Genomic DNA, 19,928 nt, shown 5'->3' with positions numbered 1-19,928 from the left:
CACAAACACCACACAGAAGGCACTCCAGATGGAACACTTGACACCTCAGTCATGATTAGGCCTTTGGCCAGTGCTGTTATTGAGCCCAGAAGCAACAGAAAATTATTATAAGAGAAATGTCATAAATCTGCTTACATTTTCAACAGATGATTATACTATCTGATGGAGAATTTAAACTGAAATAAAGAGAACAGAAGCAAGAAAAACATGGGGGGGCATAATTTAATACTCTACATTGATATCTAGATATATAATCTAGAGGTTTTAGTGCAATACAAGTGGTTGTTTGTGTGTGTGTACACTATCAATATTTTATGTCAGTGTGTAAATGTGTTTTTCATGTGTGCTGATTGTATGTACACATTTGTATGTTTAATGTGGTATATATGTGCACTAATTTAAACTACATATTAAATAATTTGAGAGTTCTTTCATGCTGATTCCTTAAAAGCAGTTTGTTTTGTCCTTCTTTGCAGCAAAATGTGCTCAATATCACTAAATCAAGTGTTTGATTTTGTGGGAATGTATAGAATATGACTGTTAGTATTATTATTATTTACGATGAGTAAATGCTATAGACATGGGTCTATCCTTTAAGTTCCAGTATGATTCAGTTTTTTTCTTTAAAATCGCATTTTATGAATGGTATAAAGCAGCAATTAATTCACAGACTTAATGAAAATGATCACAGAGTCTATATCTAGGCAGGAGTGGCCATATTATCTACTGCAACTATTTGTCTCAGGTATTGTCGGGCCAGTGATGTGCAAAAGAGTGGGCTTAAATGTATTACCATAAAACTTTATAGGATCACTAGAATTTGGATTTATGAAATTTTCTCCCGTCTCTAAAACATACTACATTGCATGTATTCTTTTTAATTTTTTTCAACCGCTCAATAAAAGAATTTTCAACATATACTTAATATAAAAACAAGAGGACACAAGCCAGATGTGGCCCACACACTGTGGCTTGCAGATTCCTGGCGTTAAATAATTAAGGCTTAGATCTTTCATCTGTGTTTCATTGATTAACTCTAGTTTTAAACATCTTCATTAGCTGGTCTTCTTTTTCTTTTGTGAAATAGAAGTGCATCTTCAAGGACTTCCCCCTGGCAGGCTCATGCATCCAGAAAAGACTAGAACTCTTCCTCTTCATAGCCTTGATCCTTTCAAGGTCAAATCAAACCCTCATACTTCCCTCAATGTTCTTGGAACTTCCTCCAGAAGCTCTCCTCTAGTGTCTGCTCTTCTGTCAGCAGCTAATTTTCTAATTATTTACAGTAAAAAGAACACAAGCTAAACAATGCATGTTGCCTGCCTATAGGATGTTAAAACAATAAAGCAAAAGTTTGCGAGGTGGGCATTATGCATTTATTTTATTGCTAAATTTATTTTTATTGTTTAATGAAATATAACATAGTCAGTTACCAAATTGCCTGGTATATAAATGATCAAATAAGCTTTATTTCTTGTGATTATCAGTGCATAATTAGTATCCAACAACACATGGATACATTTCCTTTTTTTCTTTTCTTTTATTCTTTTATTTTTTTATTTACAATTCAAATGTTATGCCTTTTCCCAGTGTCCCCTCCAGGAACCTCTATCCCAACCTCCATCCCCCTGCCTCTATGAGAGTGCTCACCCACACACCCACTCCCGCTTACCAGCCCTGGCATTCCCCTATACTGGGCTATTAACCGCCTACAGGATCAAGGGCCTCTCCTCCCACTTATGTTGAACAAGGCCATCCTCTGCCACATATGCAGCTGGATCCAAGGGTCCCTCCATGTGTACACTTTGGTTGGCAGTTCAGTTCCCGAGAGCACCGTTGGGGGGGGGGGTTGGGGGGGGGGGAGTCTGGCTGGTTGACACTGTAGCTCTCCACCCCAGGGTGCTGCAAACCCCCATAGCTCCTTCAGTCCCTTCTCCAACTCCTCCATCAAGGACCCCATGCTCAGTCCAATGATTGGCTGCAAGCATCTGCCTCTGTATTTGTCAGGCTCTGGCAGAGCCTCTCAGGATACAGCCATTACAGGCTTCTGTGAGCAAGAACTTCCCTACATCCACAATAGCATCCTGGTTTGGTAACTGTATATGGGATGGATTCCCAGGTAGGGCAGTTTCTAAATGCCTTTCCTTCAGTTTCTGCTCCACAATTTGTCTCTATATTTTCTCCTGTGAGTATTTTATTCTTCCTTCTAAGAAGCACTGAAGCATCCACACTTTGGTCTTCCTTCTAGTGCTTCATATGGTCTGTGAATTGAATCTTGGGTATTCCAAACTTTTTGTCTAATATCCACTTTTCAGTCAGTGTACACCACATGTGTTCTCTTGTGACTGGATTACCTCACTCAGAATATTTTCAAGTTCCATCCATTTGCCTGTGAATTTCATGAAGTCATTGTTTTTAATAGCTAAGTAGTATTCCATTGTGTAAATGTATCAGATTTTCTTTATCCATTCCTCTGTTAAGAGACAACTGGGTTGTCTCCAGCTTCTGACTATTATAAATAAGTCTTCTATGAACATAGTGGTGCATATGTCCTTATTACATGTTGGAGCATCTTCTAGGTATATGCCCAGTAGTAGTATAGCTGGGTCCTCAGGTAGTCCAAGTTTCTGAGGAACCAGCCAGACTGATTTCCAGAATGGTTGTACCAGCTCCCACCAGCAATGGAGAAGTGTTCCTCTTTCTCCACATCCTTGCCAGTATCTGCTGTCACCTGACTTTTGAACTTAGACATTCTGACTGGTGTGAGGTGAAATCTCAGGGTTGTTTTGATTTGTATTTCCCTGATGACTAAAGATGTTGAACATTTCTTTAGGTCCTTCTCAGCCAATCAAGTTTCCTCAGTTGAGATTTCTCTGTTTAACTCTGTTCTCCATTTTTTAATAAGGTTAGATGTGGCTATTGAAAAAACACATTGCATAAAAAAAGATTTTACACTATAAAAGTAAAAAGAGATATTAAGTCAGCACTATAAATCTTCTTTTATCTCAGAATGTGATCTAACAGGTTAACCAGAAAATAAGTTATTAAATTAAAACTTTTTCCAAATGACTTTATTTAAAACCTGCTTTTCCCCAAGTATCTCAACTGCATTCTAATTGTGTTTCTTAAAGATTCTGTTATATTATGATTATTTAATTTTATAGAGAAAAGTACCATCTAAAATATTAAGGAAACATTAGAGAATACAAAGAATAAGCAGTATCATGTTTTTATAGGTAAATATTTATATATTTAGTATATATACATATATATAAATATTGTTTATTTATATATTAATATATATACATGTGTACATGTATATGTAATTACAATATTTTATGTAAATATATGTTTATTTTATATCTTCATATAATATATAATTTAATATTTTAATATATGTTATAATTATTAATATATTTTAATTCATATTTATCATGTATATTCATTATATCATATTTATTATATGTATTTTATAATATAGTATATATTTTATATAAATACTATATATAATATGTATTTTATATATCATATACATATATTTTTATATAGATATCTATGTAAATATATAGTATATTATATATATGAGTTATATATTATATATATATATATATAACATTTATTTCTAAATACCTAATTCTATTGATATTTAAAATGGTGTTTAGGGTTTAGATAAACAACTCAGTGTTTAAAGCACTGTCTTATAGTTTCTATTACTTTGACAAAACACCGTGACCAAAAAGCAAGTTGGGGAGAAAAAGATTTATCTGTCTTACACTTCCATATTACTGTTCATTGATGAAATAAGTTAGGACAAGAACTCTAAACAGTACAGTGTCTTTGATGCAGGAGTAGAGGCAGAGGCCATGGAGAGGTGTTCCTTACCAGCTTGCTTCACATGGATTGCTAACCTGCTTTCTTATAGAACCCAGCACTACCTACCTAGGAATTGCTACACCCACTATGGGATAGGCACACCTCCATTAATCACTATATGAGAAAATGACCTATAGCTGCATCTCAAGGAAGCATTTTCTCACATGAGGTTCTTTCCAGTCTGATGACCCTAGATTGTGTCAAGTTGACACACACAACTAGTCAGTGCCAAGTATATACCACTCTTGAGGAGTCCCACAGTTTGGTTTTCCACAACCCAACCCAGCGAGTAGCTCACCACTCTTTGTAAATCCCCTTGCCTATGTGGGCATTCTCATTGAACAGCATGCATCTGAATATTTAAAAATATTGTGTTTCTTCCTATCAAATTGAAACTGTATACCTTTCAGCCACAAGAATTCCCTGAAATATTACAGACAAATGTAGACACATTGATATTCCAAAATGGCAAGGAATGAAATTTAAAGGAATTAACCAAGTAAAGCAGATAATAATTAAGTGTCTGTGCATACTCTGTTTTGTATTACTTTATCAAAACATCAAATTAAACTCCATGAAGTTAATATAATTGTGATTTTTAATGCAAAATACTGTAATGTATAAGAATTGTATTTAACTAAACAAACTTAGGAAATTTTCATTTTCTACCTCCCAGGCTCTGGCCTGAATGATGGGCAGTGGCATGAGGTTCGCTTCCTGGCCAAGGAAAACTTTGCAGTCCTCACCATTGATGGAGATGAAGCATCAGCAGTTCGGACCAATAGTCCTCTTCAAGTGAAGACTGGCGAGAAATACTTCTTTGGAGGTAGGAATGCCATGATTTAAGTTAGCCAAATATTTAACAAAAAGAAAAGAAGGGTACTGGAGAAATGGCTCAACAGCTAAAAACACTGACTGCTCTTCCAGAGATCCTGAGTTCAATTCCTAGCAATTATATGGTGTCTAACAACCATCTGTAATAGGATCCAATACCCTCTTCTGGTGTGTCTAAAAACAGCTACAGTCTACTCATATACCTATAACAAATAAATAAAAAAAAATCTTTAAAAAAAAAGAAGTTTGCCAAAAGTTTACTAAGTACTTGAATTTAACCAAAGGAACCCAATAGGTATTAAAATAAAAGAAGCAAAGTGCACTGCATTAAAAAGTTAAAGAAATTGCTGGTCACAATGATATCAATGTGTTAACACCCTACCCTTTGATTCAAATCTTTAAAACATAAAGCATGAGAGTCTGTTTAATTTCCACTCTCTGCTAGGATCAGTGACTTCAACTATTGATTAGACACTTACTGTATAGAAAATTCTCCCAAACCTTAGTCAATACTCAAATCTCTGTCAATATGAATATATATTTCTATATTGACATGTGCATCTTGTTTCCTGAAATTGTTAGAGTAATTCTACCCAAGAGCACCTATCTTATCTGCCTGATTTTCTACATTTCCCTAATCCTAGAGAAGTTCCTGGAATATGACAAATAGTAAATAAAAAATTGTGAATGTATTTGTAAACCTTGTAAAATAGAAAAAGATAAATATTTTATTTTAAACTGCCTGAAAGAAGAAATATCTGTCCTGGCAGCTGCTAGTTCCTGAATATAAGACCATATGCTTCCTATGTAGTGAGTTTTGGGGAAAGGATAACTTAGAGAAATAAGCTCTCAGTTTGTTCTGAGTCATTAATCCATGATATTTGTTGAGTATTCACAGTACATGTTTTAAAGGTTCTCACTGTATATTTGATGAGTCAATGAAAGTGAGATAAGATGTCTTCTGAGTGAAGAAATGGAGATGATTAAAAGCCATTCATTCATAAACTGTTTTATCTATAAGTGCATTTTGAACATGGCTTTAAGCCAAGAGTTCCCATGGTTATCATAGTAAACAAATTCCAGTTGTCAGAAGCTTCAGACATTCTCTTGTCCGGAATGGCACTGACCATGGATGAGGGCAGCAAAGGCCTATAGTAGTGACTATCCATCTCAATCCAGGAGACAGACAAAGTGTTGGAGCCTCACATTTATGGTATAGATTACAGGATGTAGTGTGATGTACTTTATTGCTTTATAGATCTGAGCTTTCAGAATCCTGTCAGGAGGATCTAGAGTTCCTCTTGGGTCTTTGTTCTGCCTCCAAGATACACATCCAGCATAGGATCATAATGATTTTTTAATTATATTCTCAGCAATTGAGTCCTCCAACTGCAAAAAAACAACAACAAATAAAAACCATAAAAAATTGCAGCTCTAAACAACTCCAAATCCCAGACATATCTGCTAGAATTTTCATATACAGGGTGAGGTACTGAGACATTGAAGAACGATAGCTACATAAACTGCAAGTAATTCTGGGACATATGTTTTCAAGAGCAAGATGCAGGTGAACCTGAACTAATGCCCACCATGCCCACCTTGAGATTTTTCTGAGAGACAACAGCTACTAGAAGGAGGAAAGAAGGACTCATAAAAATTAATGGTGCTCCTGGTCTCTGAAAGTCCTAAGTGCAGGCTTGCAATAAGTTTACCCCCTGGCCTTGGCTTTTTCTAATAGGGTGTGTTGCCACATTTCTGTGCCTGCTCACTAGAATTTCGAGGAATGGCCAAGTGCCTGATAGTGCATGTGCTTCACTTTCTTCATGTGGGAGAGTAGGCAAATCACAAAGGAAAGTAATCTTTGAAGGTATTTCTTCAGTGAAGGGGGTCATAGCTGATTTAACTGTTATCTCTATCTCTCAACTGGAATTCCTTAACACTTCATTAATTTTAATAATTGACATAACAATAAAAGAGGCAATAATATTTATTTATTAACCAATTACTTGATAATAGGATTTTAGATATAAGCTGTGGCCCATGGTTATATGGCTACAGCTTTAAATTTCAAGCATTTCTTAGACTGTTATTTTTAATATCCCTTCTATTTTCATTTGAAAGGAAACACCTGTGGTAAGAAAATTCCCTTGGTTCATGCTAAAAATGGGAAGTCTAAAGAGCATAGGCTGGGCTTGCTGCTCACAAGAAAAGAAGCAATGTGACAGGAGGACTTGCCTGACTTTTTTTTATGTTATTCATTTGTTTATTTTTTATTATTCACTTTACATCCCACTCGCTGCCTGCCTCCTGATCGCCCCAACCCTTCTTCCATCCCTCTCCCTCTTCTCCTCTGAGCTGGTGGAGTCCCTGCTGGGTATCCTCCCTCCACCCATTTCATTTCAAGTCTTTGTGAGTCTATGCTCTTCCCCCACCACTGATGTCTGACAGGACAGCCCAGCTACTAGAACATATCCTTCATATATGGCCTGACTTTTGTAGGACTGATACTAGTGAGCTTGTGTCCATTTCTAGTTTCTAAGCTTTAATGGAGGAGGATTCATCCATCTCTAGTTTCTAATCTAGATACACTAGTACACTCTTATCTAACCACTGCCAATTAGAGTAGCTAGGGGACATAAAGTGAGTGGGTTTAGCCATCATATTTATTTCCTCAAGGTTTATTTCTGAAAACAAGAAGTTCAAGATCAACATGATGTTAGATATAGTATGTTGAGAACTGTCTTCCTGACTTTCAGACTGTTATTTTTGTATTGAATCCTCACTGCTATATAGTATGGAGGAATGGCAAAAAGGTCATTGCAAAAACACAAGAAATTTTATGTCTGTTCTAGTGAAGAGCTAATCTCATTGTTAGGATTCCACCATAATGATCTAATTACCTCCCAGAGACCCTTAACCTATAGCACGGCCGGGGTGGGAGTAAGTTTTCTATATATAAATTCAGAGGACAGCACATTGATAGTCTGCAAAGGTAGCATATTAGTCTTTGTTGAAATTGACCAGAAGTTAAGTACCTAACTAGATAGGTATGCAAATTTATCCAAGTACAAAGTATTTTTCTTTTTCTTTTTTTTTAAGTCAGACAAAACTAGATTAAGTTTATTTTTACAAAGAAAACATAATCTAATGAGTTTAGCGAAGTATACTATTGGTTTTCTAAGTAGAATTTCAGGTATGATAAATTAGGATTTAAGTATTATATTGTATATGTATAGTATTGTGTAAAGCAACATTTAGAAAAATACATTACTCACTATAATATTTTTAATATTTCTATAATATAATTATATATTTGGACAAAGGAGCTAAAACCATCCAGTGGAAAAAGGACATCATTTTCAACAAATTGTCCTGGTTCAACTGGAGGTCAGTATGTAGAAGTATGCAAATCAATCCATTCTTATCTCCTTGTACAAATCTCAAGTAGAAATAAATAAAGGACCTTCACAGAAAACCAGATACAGTGAAACTAATAGAAGAGAAGGTGGGGAAGACCCTTGAATACCTAGGCACAGGGGAAAAGTTTCTGAACAGAACACCAATGGCTTATGCTTTAAGATCAAGAATTGACAAATGGGACCTCATAAAATTGCAAAGCTTCTGTAAGGCAAAGAACACTGTCAATAAGACAAAGGGGGAAACAACAGATTGGTAAAAGATCTTTACCAATCCTACATCCGATAGAGGGCTAATATCCAATATACACAAAGAATTCAAAAAATTAGACTCCCGACAACCAAATAACCCTATTAAAAATGGGGTACGGAGCTAAACAAAGAATTCTCAGCTGAGGAAATTTGAATAGCCAAGAAGCACCTTAAGAAATGCTCAACTTCATTAGTCATCAGGCAAATGCAAATCAAAACAACCCTGAGATTCCACCTCACACCAGTCAGAGTGCCTAAGTTCAAAACTCAGGTGACAGCAGATACTGGCAAGGATGTGGAGAAAGAGGAACACTTCTCCATTGCTGATGAGAGCTGGTACAACCCCTGTGAAAATCAATCTGGCTGGTTCCTCAGAAACTTGGACTACCTGAGGACCCAGTTATACCACTCTTGGGCACATACCCAGAAGATGCTCCAACATATAACAAGGACATATGCTCCACTATGTTCATAGCAGCCTTATTTATAACAGCCAGAAGCTGGAATGAACCCAGATGTCCTTCAACAGAGGAATGTATACAAAAAATATGATACATTTACACAATGGAATATTACACAGCTATTAAAAACAATGAATTTGAGAAATTCTTAGGTAAATGGATAGAACTAGAAAATACCATCCTGGATGAGGTAACGCAATCACAAAAGAACACACATGGTATTCACTCACTGATAATTGAATATTACCCCAGAAGCTTGAAATACCAAGATTCAATTCACAGACCACATGAAGCTCATGAAGAAGGAGGCCAAGTGTGGGTGCTTTAGTCCTTTTAAGAAGGAATAATAAAATACTCAACGAAATACTCTCGAATATGGAGACAACGTGTGGGACAGAAACTGAAAGAGGGGCCATTTGGAGACCATTCCACCTGAGTATCTATCCCATGTACAGTCACCAAAGGAAGATGCTGATGTGGATGTCAGGAAGTGCATGCTGACAGGAGGCTGATATAGCTGTCTTCTTAGAGGTCCACTAGAGTCTGACATATTTAGAAGCGGATGCTTACAGCTAACCACTGGACTGATCAAGGAGTTCCCAATGGAGGAGTTAGAGAAAAAACTGAAGGAGCTGAAAGGGTCTGTGGCCCCATGAGGAGAGCAACAATACCAACCAACCAGATCTCCACTGGGTCTAAAACACCAGCCTGAGAGCACATAAAGATGGACCCATGGCTCCAGCTGTGTATGTAGGGGAGGATGGCCTTGTTGGGCATAGTGGGAGAGGAGATCCTTGGTCCCATGAAGGGTAGATGCCAAGTGTGGGAGTGTGGATGAATTTGAGAGTGGGGAGGTAGGAGATGGGGGGGTAAGAGGGGGAACATCCTCATAGAAGCAGTAGGGGGGATGAGATGGGGGTTCCTTGTTGGGGGGGATATGGGGTAAGGGGATAACATCTGAAATGTAAATAAAATATCCAATAAAAAAGTAAGTTACCAGAAATATGAAGTTGGTAACAACACAGAGAATGAACTGAGCTCTCATACTTAATGTATATAAAACCATGAAGTATTACTGTAAGGTAACCATGTTCAATGACTCTTAATCTAAGGACAATACTGCTACAGAAGAAAAACAAACGCTACATTTTCATTTCAAAAAAAAGGATCCAGAGACCCAGTCTATTGTTTCTGCCCTTAAAGTAATGAGTGAAGGATCACTCAGACTTTAGTCTGATTCTAACTTTTATTTTATTCTTTTTGTTTTATTATTTATTGGCTATTATATTTATTTACATTTCAGATGTCATCCCCTTTCCCCATTTTCCCTTCCTAGAACCCCCATCCCATCTCCCTCCTACTTTGTGCTTTTATACCATTTTAATTAAATGCAAGTATTAAGGGCATTTCTAGGTGGAGGGATTAGCAATACAATAGATGCAAATAGTCAAGGAACAAGCAAGACAATAAACACATTAGTAAAAGAACAAGAAATGCAATAAACAATAATTCATGAACACTCCTGTGATCACTATTTCTAAGAAATCCTCAGGATGACCAAAATATCTGAGCCAACTTCCTTGTCCTAGCCCAAAGTCATTTTCATATATGAAGCCTACTTTCTTGTTCTAGCCTAAAATTTAGATTCCTGTCTGAAATTACTTCTTTGTTCTAGCCTAATCTTTAGACTCCTGCCTGATATTACCTTTTTTTGTTCTAGACTAATGTCAGATTCCTACCCGAAGCCTACTTTCTTGTCCTTGGCCATTGTAATATTCCTGACAAGCAGCCCATTTCCTTGTCCTTGGACCATGTCAGATTCTTGTCAAGCAGCCCCAAAGGTTCTCTGCTTCTTCTCCTTTTTTATTTCATTAACAAGGCTGAGCCTGTCTTAGGTCATTCTGACAAGAATGCCTTCCTTACCTGTCACGGAATATGCATTATCAAAAACAATGCACTTCTGTCTTGGGTTGGTAAGGCTCTGCAGAATTTTACCCGCCCTTGGCTTCTCAGTCTGCTAATTTAATAACTCTCTCTGGAGGTCCATTTTGAGGTTCAAGTCATGCATTTTGCCTGCTAACATGTTAATGTTGGTAAGGACAAGCTTCAACATGATGGGCAGGAATAAAAGAATTCCTAGGACAGAAAAGGCTAGCTAGCATGATCAAGCTATATATGCCATTCTTGAAGCTTGACCAAAATAGACATACTGACCTCAGGCCATGGGTGACTTTATCAGCAGTATCTACCACATCAACACTCAACAGAGCAGCATTCTGGAAATTCATATTCATATACTCACTATGTAAAGTTAAAACATCCAGAGAGTTGTTAGAACTATGCCAAATACACTGTAAGTATCTTTAAACTTTTTCCTAATTATAATGATTACTACTGTAAATTTTAGAAGTAACATGAATCTAATGGTATTTGGCATGACACTTGAGATGGTTCTTTACTCTTAAATTCTGAACCTCCTTCCAATAATTTGAATAGGATAAAGAACAGCAATCTGTTTTAAATGTCTACCTAAGTCCTCTTGTATATTCAACACATTAGTAATATTTTTTGATAAATGATTAACAAAAGTAGCTCTTTTAATTTCTTGTGTCAAAGCAATTGCAGAAGCAGTGGTGCTAGCAATTAATGTAATTAAAGCTGTTATAACAGCAATAATCAAGCCCACTACCCTCTTACTTCTACTTAAAGCCTGACTCATTTATTCCAGTAATTGCAAGCTATTTTTAGAATACCAAGGTTCTGTGATACTCAGGGCAATAAAAAAAAAAATCTGGTTGTTAGACCTCCATAACTGACATGCCAAATTTCAAAACACTGACACACTTAGAAGGTGTATAATCAATGCAACTTACATTAAATACTGTAGAAGAAACAAAAATAATTTTAACTTGACAATTAAAAGAACCTTAAAACATGTTCCAATACCTGTTTGAAATCCAGATCCTACCCCAAATTTATCTTTTGCTAACATAACATCATTGAGAACTGCAGCTAACTTCCAAATGTCTCTGAAAATGTCCAGAAGCAGCCTTTCAAATGAAGACTATTATTTTCAACATTATATGGATTTCTAGACCAGTCCATGATGGAGTCCAAATAACTGGTCACATTTAAGAACAATACAACAGTCATTAAATGTTTCTTTTGAATTCTCTGCTCTACAAGGTCTAAAAACTTGAGGCAAGGCAGTTTTTCCCATCAGGAATATAGGTAAGCAATGGTGGGTTGGGAACATATGTCCAATACAGCTTTTCAGTCACCATTGTCAGGGCACTCAGCAAGCTCACAGGTCCGCATCATTCTTTGTCTTGGCATCACCATGTCTCACCCGTTGCTCTGGCAGCCACTATGCTCCTTCAGCATCCTGCAAAAATAAACACAAACATGCCCTCTTCCCCATATTAAATACCTGATCGGGATCATGCCATATGTCAGTAAATGAATCCTTCCCTTTCACCTTTGCATAAGTATGCCTAGTTGTAGAGTGCCTTAGACACTCAGCAGAAAGTTCTTTGGCATCCAAATTTAAAAAAAAAAAATTAAAAAGAACATGATTTAAATAAATGTGTGGTGTATAGGGATATATCTCCCCTTTTTTATTTTGTGAAGATATTGTTTTAAAGTTCCACAGACCTCTTTCACAGTCTCTTGCCCTTGACAGTTAAAAGGAATCCCAGCAATATGGGTAATGTTAAATTGCTGCCAAAATGTCTCAAATGTTCGACTGCAATACCCAATTCCATTATCTATTTGTTTGTTTGTTTGTTTGTTTTTCTTTTTTATTATTGGATACTTTATTTATCTACATTTCAAATGCTATCCCCTTTCCCCATTCCCCACCCCCAGAAACCCCTTAACCTATCCTCTCTCCTCTTATTTCTATGAGGGTTTGCCCCCACCCATCCCCCCACTCCCACCTCTTCACCCTCGAACTTCCCCTCACTGGGCCTTTTAGCCTTCAAGGGACCAAGGCCCTCCTCTCCCACTGATGCCCCACAAGTCCATCCTCTACATATAAAGCTAGAGACATGAATTCCCTCCATGTGTTTTCCTAGGCTAGCTGTTTAGACCCTGGGAGCTCTGGTTGGTTGGTATTGTAACTCTTCCCATGGGGCTGTAAGGCCCTTCAGCTCCTTCAGCCTTCTCTCTAGCTCCTCCACTGAGGACCCTGTGATCAGTTTAATGGTTAGCAGAGAGCATCTGCCTCTGTATATATTAGGCTCTGGCAGTGCCTCTCAAGAGACAGGTATATCAGGCTCCTGTCAGCATGCACTTCCTGACATCCACAACAGTGTTTGCATATGGTGATTGCACCTGGGTTGAATCCCCAGGTGGGGCAATCTCTGGACAGTATTTTTCTATTGGATATATTTAGGAGGGTTGTCCCAGGTCCCTGCTCACTCATGAAATAACTTCAGCTGTCCTGTGTACATCTGAGTGTCTAAAAGTTTCTCATGGACCTTACATGTTCCATACATTTGGTATATAAAGTCTCTGGACAGAGTCCCAGAAACCCCTTAGTTTACTGCTCCATTGCACAATATTTGAAGAACCAGATAGCATCTGACTTAGGTCACATATTTTTAGGTCTCTGAAGTTTATTTTCTATATCCATTATTCCTCACTCCCAAATCAAAGGAGCAAATAATATGTTTCAGTAATCTTTTCAGTAATCTGAAGATGGAAATCTGGGTAAAAGAGTTGGTGGTGTGTACTAGATTCATTGGGCTTCTATAACAAAGTGCCACAAACTCAGTGGCCTCAAGCTGCAGTTATTTATTCTCAGTTTGGGATACAGGTAATTTGGAACCAAGGAATGAAACGTCAGAAGGTCCATAGAGTCCACAGGATGTAGGAAAAAGGTCTTTGATTCCAATAGCTACAGTAAGTTTTCCACAGTTTTTAGATTCCTTTAGTAATTAATAGAAGCCTTCATGTCTTTTTCTATCTTCAAATCCTCTAAGTGTCTGTGTCCATAATTCCTTTTGATAAGGACACCAGGCACAGGCTTAGAGTCCACCTTAATCATTTTTTTACCTCATTATCCCCTGGATATCTCTGTGAGAACACTATTTCCAAATTAAGCCACATGCACGGGTATAGCTTAGAATGTCTGCACATCTTTTTAAACAACACAGATATCTTATAAAAAGCTATAGATTAGTCATGTAAATTCTTCTGTGTTATTTACACTTTTCTTTACTGTGATTGGAAAAGACAAAACTGAAGAAGGACAGTTCCATTCCTGCTCCTAATCTGAAGACAGTCCTAGCAGGCAAGTCATGGGGCCAGGTAGTGCTGTAGAGACTAGAGCATTTGGCAGCTGTTGGTTTACAAAAAATAACAACAAAGTGCAGACAAAAGAGTAAATATGGTTGAGCTGTTAATCTCAAAAACCCGCACATCAGAATTCTACTTGTTGCAGCACGGATCCAAATGTTTCTCAGCCTCCTAAAACAGTACCACTAGCTGGGATCCAGAAATTTAAATATATGAACCTGAAGAGAAGAGCAAAAAATATATGTATCTAAGATTGAGTCAGCAAACAATGGGAAAAAAGCCAAGCTGAGAGAAATGGGTGGGATCCTGCCTTCATAGCTTTGTAAGTTTTCTAAACTGAAATTTAAGTTTTGACATTGACTTTTGCAATAATAAGAAGCTATTATTATCAAAGAAATTAATATAATATAGGCCTTTATTGTAGATAAGTATATTTCTAAGAATAAACCTTACTGACTAAAAAATGCCCCCTAAAACCTATTGCATGTTCCTTTGTTAGCACCCTTCCCAAAATAATGCATTATGAGGTGTAGTTTTCATTGTCAACTTGACCTAGAATCACTTAGGAAGAGGGTAAATGAGGAATTGTCTTCATTGGGTTGGCCTATGGTCATTTCTGTGGGGGATTATCTAAAGTAAGTTTACTGATGTGGGAAGACCCAGCCTACTGTGAGCAGCACCATTCTCTATGCAGGTTATCCTGAACTATATGATAACAGAGAACACTAGATGAGCATAAGCAAGCAAACACGCATGTAGCCATTTATTTCTCTGTGTCTGTAGCTATGTGACTAGCTTTGTGAAATCTCTGCATTAACTTTCCTAAGATGATGAACTGTTACCTAGAACTGTAAGCTGAAGTAAATCCTCATTCTTCTCTGAGTCACTTTTTCAGGGTATTTTATCATAGCAACAGAAATGAGCCTAGGATATACATAATTACAAATAAATTGGGGTTTAGAGATGGTTCAGTGAATAAAGCATTTAATGTATGAGCATGAGGACAAGAGACTAGATTCTCAGAACTTGTAAAAGACGAATAACCTTGATGGCACTAATTAATAATTTCATCATGCTTAGATGGTAGAAATCTCAAATCAAGCTGGCTTGCCAAATTAGTCAAATGAAAAATTCTATCTCAATCAAATAAGATAAATTGTGTTTGAGGAAGACTCCCGACATCAATCTGTGACATCCCACATGTGCATAGACACATATACATATGTGATGCACACATATATGCTCAAAAACATGCAAACATGCATGCACAGCACAAAACAGAGACACATGTTTAAAAAGAGACTAAATGGAGTCATCCTGATGTTATATTGCATGTGAATTTGTATAATATTCATCAATTAGCACATATAGCAGGAAATAATGCTTCAGGGAACTCCCTTCTTACCATGGAACTATGATATATACACCTTAATACCACCAAGAAATTTTCCCGTATCAGGTAAGTGCTAGGCAAGTTTGCAGGGTTACATTTGAAAGGTTCTCTTGGAAATACCTTCAAAACAACTATAGAGACTGTCCTGAGAATTTAAGTCCTTAAACTGGATCAATGTTTCATTTTCTCTTTGCTGGCTGCACTAATACTCAATAGATTTAAAATTTTCTAAGCCTGCATTTCCAAATCCTTAAACTTTGCTTCCAAATATGCTTTGATTTTAACTCTTCTATTATAGAACTGAGATCTACATTTATTCATTTATATCTAGAGGGATTAAAGTTCTGGGTATAGCTAAGAGCCTACAGATGATGCTTGAAACATCACATGACTAAAGAGATAACAGTACCTCTGTCCTCATACAATGGAGGATGCCTCCACCTCCAAAAACTCCATGTGTTCTACATCATAATGTTATCATTTTACATCACATCTGTAATTGTCTTAATAATGGATATCTATTCTAACGTCCATAAGCAAGAAACTCTGCTTGTGCTCTGAAGGGATTTCACCTGATTAGACAAGTAATCCTTTTTTAAAATCGAATGGATCATAGACACTGAGCACTCTGGCATTTCAGAATGTTTTCAGAGCCACACCCTGGTTAGTATATTGCATTCTAGGTTTCTCATTGTGGCCTCTTCAGGCTGATACCCAAAACTATCATTGTAAGAATTTTTTAATACCCAAGAAAGATTTAAGGCATCAAATAATATAATCAAATATCCTGTATAATCAAAAGATAATTGAATTGTTATATAAATTTTCAAATTATAATTTCTACGTCTTCTACCTCCTGATCTTTCCATTTTATTATTTTATATATATTGTTGCTTCTATCCCCCTCTTTATTGTATTTACTTAATATAAACGTGTGTAAATATTTCTAAGATAAAATACTACTACAGAGGGAGTCAGTCCATAAGATTATTGCCCCTAAACTTAATTTTTTTCTCACACAAAGGATTTTAAACACATTTCCAAGCAGGACAACATTTTATTTGATTTATATGTATATTTCACTGAAGGCTTCTGTTTCTCTCTCTCTCTCTCTCTCTCTCTCTCTCTCTCTCTCTCTCTCTGTCTCTTTCTCTCTCTCTCTTTTCTAGGGAGGAAAGTGTTTATTCTGTTTTTACTTCCATATAGCTGCTCATCATTGAAGGAAGTCAGGATAGGAGTAAAAATGGTAGGAACCTGGATGCAGGAGCTGATGCTGAGGGGTGCTTCCTCTTAGGTTTTTCCTCATGGCTTGTTCAAACTACTTATAGAACCCAGGACCACCATTCCAGGGATGTCCGTAAAATAATTTATGTATTCTAGCTAGCCCATATAAAATATACATAATCCAGGTATTTTGCTTAAAAGCCATAAGCCTAGACTAGGTAGGTTTTTGGAGCTCTTCTCGCTTACATGCCAGCCATACATCCGTTGTTACTTGCTGTTTCTCCTGGCCATGTGCTCATGGCCCATCTCCTCTCATGGAGGCCGCCTCCTTTCTCCCTTGGTCTCTACATTGTTTTGCTAATGTGTCTTGTTATATAACTCATTTCTTGTTTACGTTTTACATAGTTCTTAAGGAGTCCCCTATTCCTGGGAACTTGACCAGTCTACCCAGGGGCATTTTTGGCCCTCTACAGCATGTTTCAGGCCTACTCCTAGTCCAGCTTCCCAGAGTCCTCTCATTCCACTCCACCTTCCCACCTAACTTCATTGATCCAGGAGGTTCTATTCACTTCTTTTTATCTACCTCTTTTCTTAGTGTCTTGTCTATTGTTGGAATCACCCTATGCAACTCAAGTACTCTCAGTATCTGAGAGATAAGAGTTTATATCTAAGCATTTATTCACTGACTAGATTAACATTTCTGGGCATGTATTTAATGATGTCATACAGAAGAGTCTATAGAACTTCTCTCCAGCTAAATCTCCCAGATGAACCAAGTTTAATTTTGCAGGTACAGAGGGGTCTCTAGCATTTGTTTGTTATAATGAGGATACTCTGAGACTGTTCATTGTCTTGAAGATATAAACAACTCTTTGCTTCTTAAAAACTGGAACACACAAACAATAAAACTGGACTCTGTATGTTGTGCATATATATGTACATATAAGCAAATATAATTGTTTATATATAAAACAATCAAAGAAAAAACCCTGAAATTATATATACATTAACAATATAAATGGACTCAGCAGGTTGTATTTATATAATTCTGCATATATGACAAATAAAATGTCAAAAGAACAGGAGAAAGCAGCAAATCAAAATTGAATATATTAACTTCAATAGTCATGTTTCTGCTTGGAGATGGGAGAATATTCAGTATCTATCTTAAGGTTCACTAGACATTTTTATAGCTCTCAGAAGTAAAGTTTTATTAGCTGTGTGACCTGGCCTAATTATAATCACAATTATTGGAATAATCTATACACCTTGCCCTTTTCTGGCTCTTTCTACCATTTTGCATTAGGAACATTAACATGTGTGACAAACTTATATGGAGGCTTCAAAGAAAAGAATCATTGAATCACAAAAGCTTTCAAGAATTAGTTTGACCCTGTTTTCAGGGAACATTGACAGTTGCTTTCTTCTTTTTTTTATATCTGTTTAGCTACTGAAAAATCACTAGCCAGAAAGAACACAGCATTCTCAGTCTGGAATTAATATAGAAAATCATAGTGACATATGAGTTTAATGGCTTTTTTCTTTTTTTGCATACAATCTTTTGGAAAATGTTTTCTATAATGAAATGCCTCTTAAGTAGGAAAACAAAACTGGCCAAATTTGAAAATTCTGATTACTTATATGTTTGGTACAGATGTCACATATGTTGAATGATAAGTTGGAGAATATAAGTATTTTACCATTATGGATCATCCTGTATAGTTGATGCTAAAATTCTCCCCACTCTACCACTAAAAGAACTATATTGATTGTTTACTTTTATGTTTGAGTAACTACTGTTTAAGAATCGTCAGTTGTATTTATGAACCCATGCTAAGGAAAATTGTATTCAGCTCCTTCATGATGGAGATAGACCAAATCAGGATTTTTGTAAGACGGGGGTTGTGCTCACTGTAAAATATACAGCAACAAGCAAAATAAGAGATTTACAGACAAGGTGCTATAGAATGTAGATCCTGCAGATGGGAAAGTAGTGAGAAGCAACATCAGGAGGTTAAGCAAATGCTGAGTAAAGAGATCTAATAGAAGTCTTTCTAGAGATCAGCCAGTGTACCCAGATACCATCTAAGAGATAGAGGATAGAAAGTGGGGTCCTGATTAGATAAGGGGTGTTCTAATCTTTAAGAGAGGATGATCTGGCTACAATGACATGGCAAGATTCCTGGCTGAAACTAGGTCTGGCAGGGAAACACACAAAGTAGCTGAGTAAGTTCAAAGTCTGACAAACGTATTACTAACCAGTCTTTATCAGGAGTCTCTCAAAGAATATGAGGATTCATTAATACAGAATTTGATAAACAAAGATCAACTAGGCAAGTATGGCTCAAGAAAAATGAGTGAGTATGGGTAGGATTGGCATGGGAAGTGGAGAAGGGCAAGGAAAAAGATGAGATCTGAAGACCCAGAGAAAAGTGCAGTTCTGACCCAGACTGTTCAGTTGGTTATAACATCTCTTAAGCTCTGGGATTGGGGTTCCTCTGAGTATCGTAACCACATCAGGTGAAAAACCTATTTTGCTGTACCTAGGCCATTTCTGGCTCACAGCTAGCATGGGATAAATGTCCAATCCCCCAACTTTGGTTGGCACAAACAATTTGTTAACATCACAAAACCAGAAAAGCAAAGGGGAGTTTGAGAAAATTCTCTCTTCCATTTCCTTACAAACTAGGAGAGAGGTCTGTGTTTTTGTTCACAGTTTTCATTTTTAATAAAGTTGCCATTTCCATTTGCATTCCTATTTCTCCATGATGAAATCAGAAGATAAGATGAACTTTGGGTATTTTGTTTTAATTTTTGCCTAAGATTCAAGTAACACTATTTTGACATGCACAAAAATAAATTCAAAATAGGACCCAGGTCTTGCTATTGTGATCATTCATTATTGGCTTGTATATACAAATTTTTATCTTTGAATTAGGAGGCAAGCTGTTTCCAGTTATATAATATTGTAGCACTATTTTATCATTGCTCTTTAAAAAGGTCCAAAGGTAAAATAGATAAATAAGTGAATAAATAAAGTAGTTTGGAACATCGAAGACTGATCATAATATTACATCACCTAAAATAAATTTCCTATAAAAACAAAATGAATCAGAATGTTAAAACCTCTAAGTCTCTCTGATCTCATCACTGCGGGATCCCAGGATTACTTTAGTG

At 36.6% G+C, this 19,928-nt stretch overlaps 1 protein-coding gene across 1 annotated transcript in view; it reads left to right on the top strand.

Annotated features, from left to right (window-relative positions):
- The window catches only part of Cntnap2 (contactin associated protein 2), a 1,965,545-nt gene that overhangs the window by 968,057 nt on the left and 977,560 nt on the right, over positions 1 to 19,928 (top strand). Inside the window, exon 9 of the mRNA XM_034518882.2 lies at positions 4,547 to 4,696. Within this exon, the coding sequence (XP_034374773.1) occupies positions 4,547 to 4,696 (150 nt within the window). The remainder of the gene's footprint in view (positions 1 to 4,546; positions 4,697 to 19,928) is intronic.

This window comes from Arvicanthis niloticus, chromosome 15, assembly GCF_011762505.2.
Source record: "Arvicanthis niloticus isolate mArvNil1 chromosome 15, mArvNil1.pat.X, whole genome shotgun sequence".
NCBI lineage: Eukaryota > Metazoa > Chordata > Mammalia > Rodentia > Muridae > Arvicanthis > Arvicanthis niloticus.
This window is presented reverse-complemented; position numbering and strand designations above follow the sequence as displayed.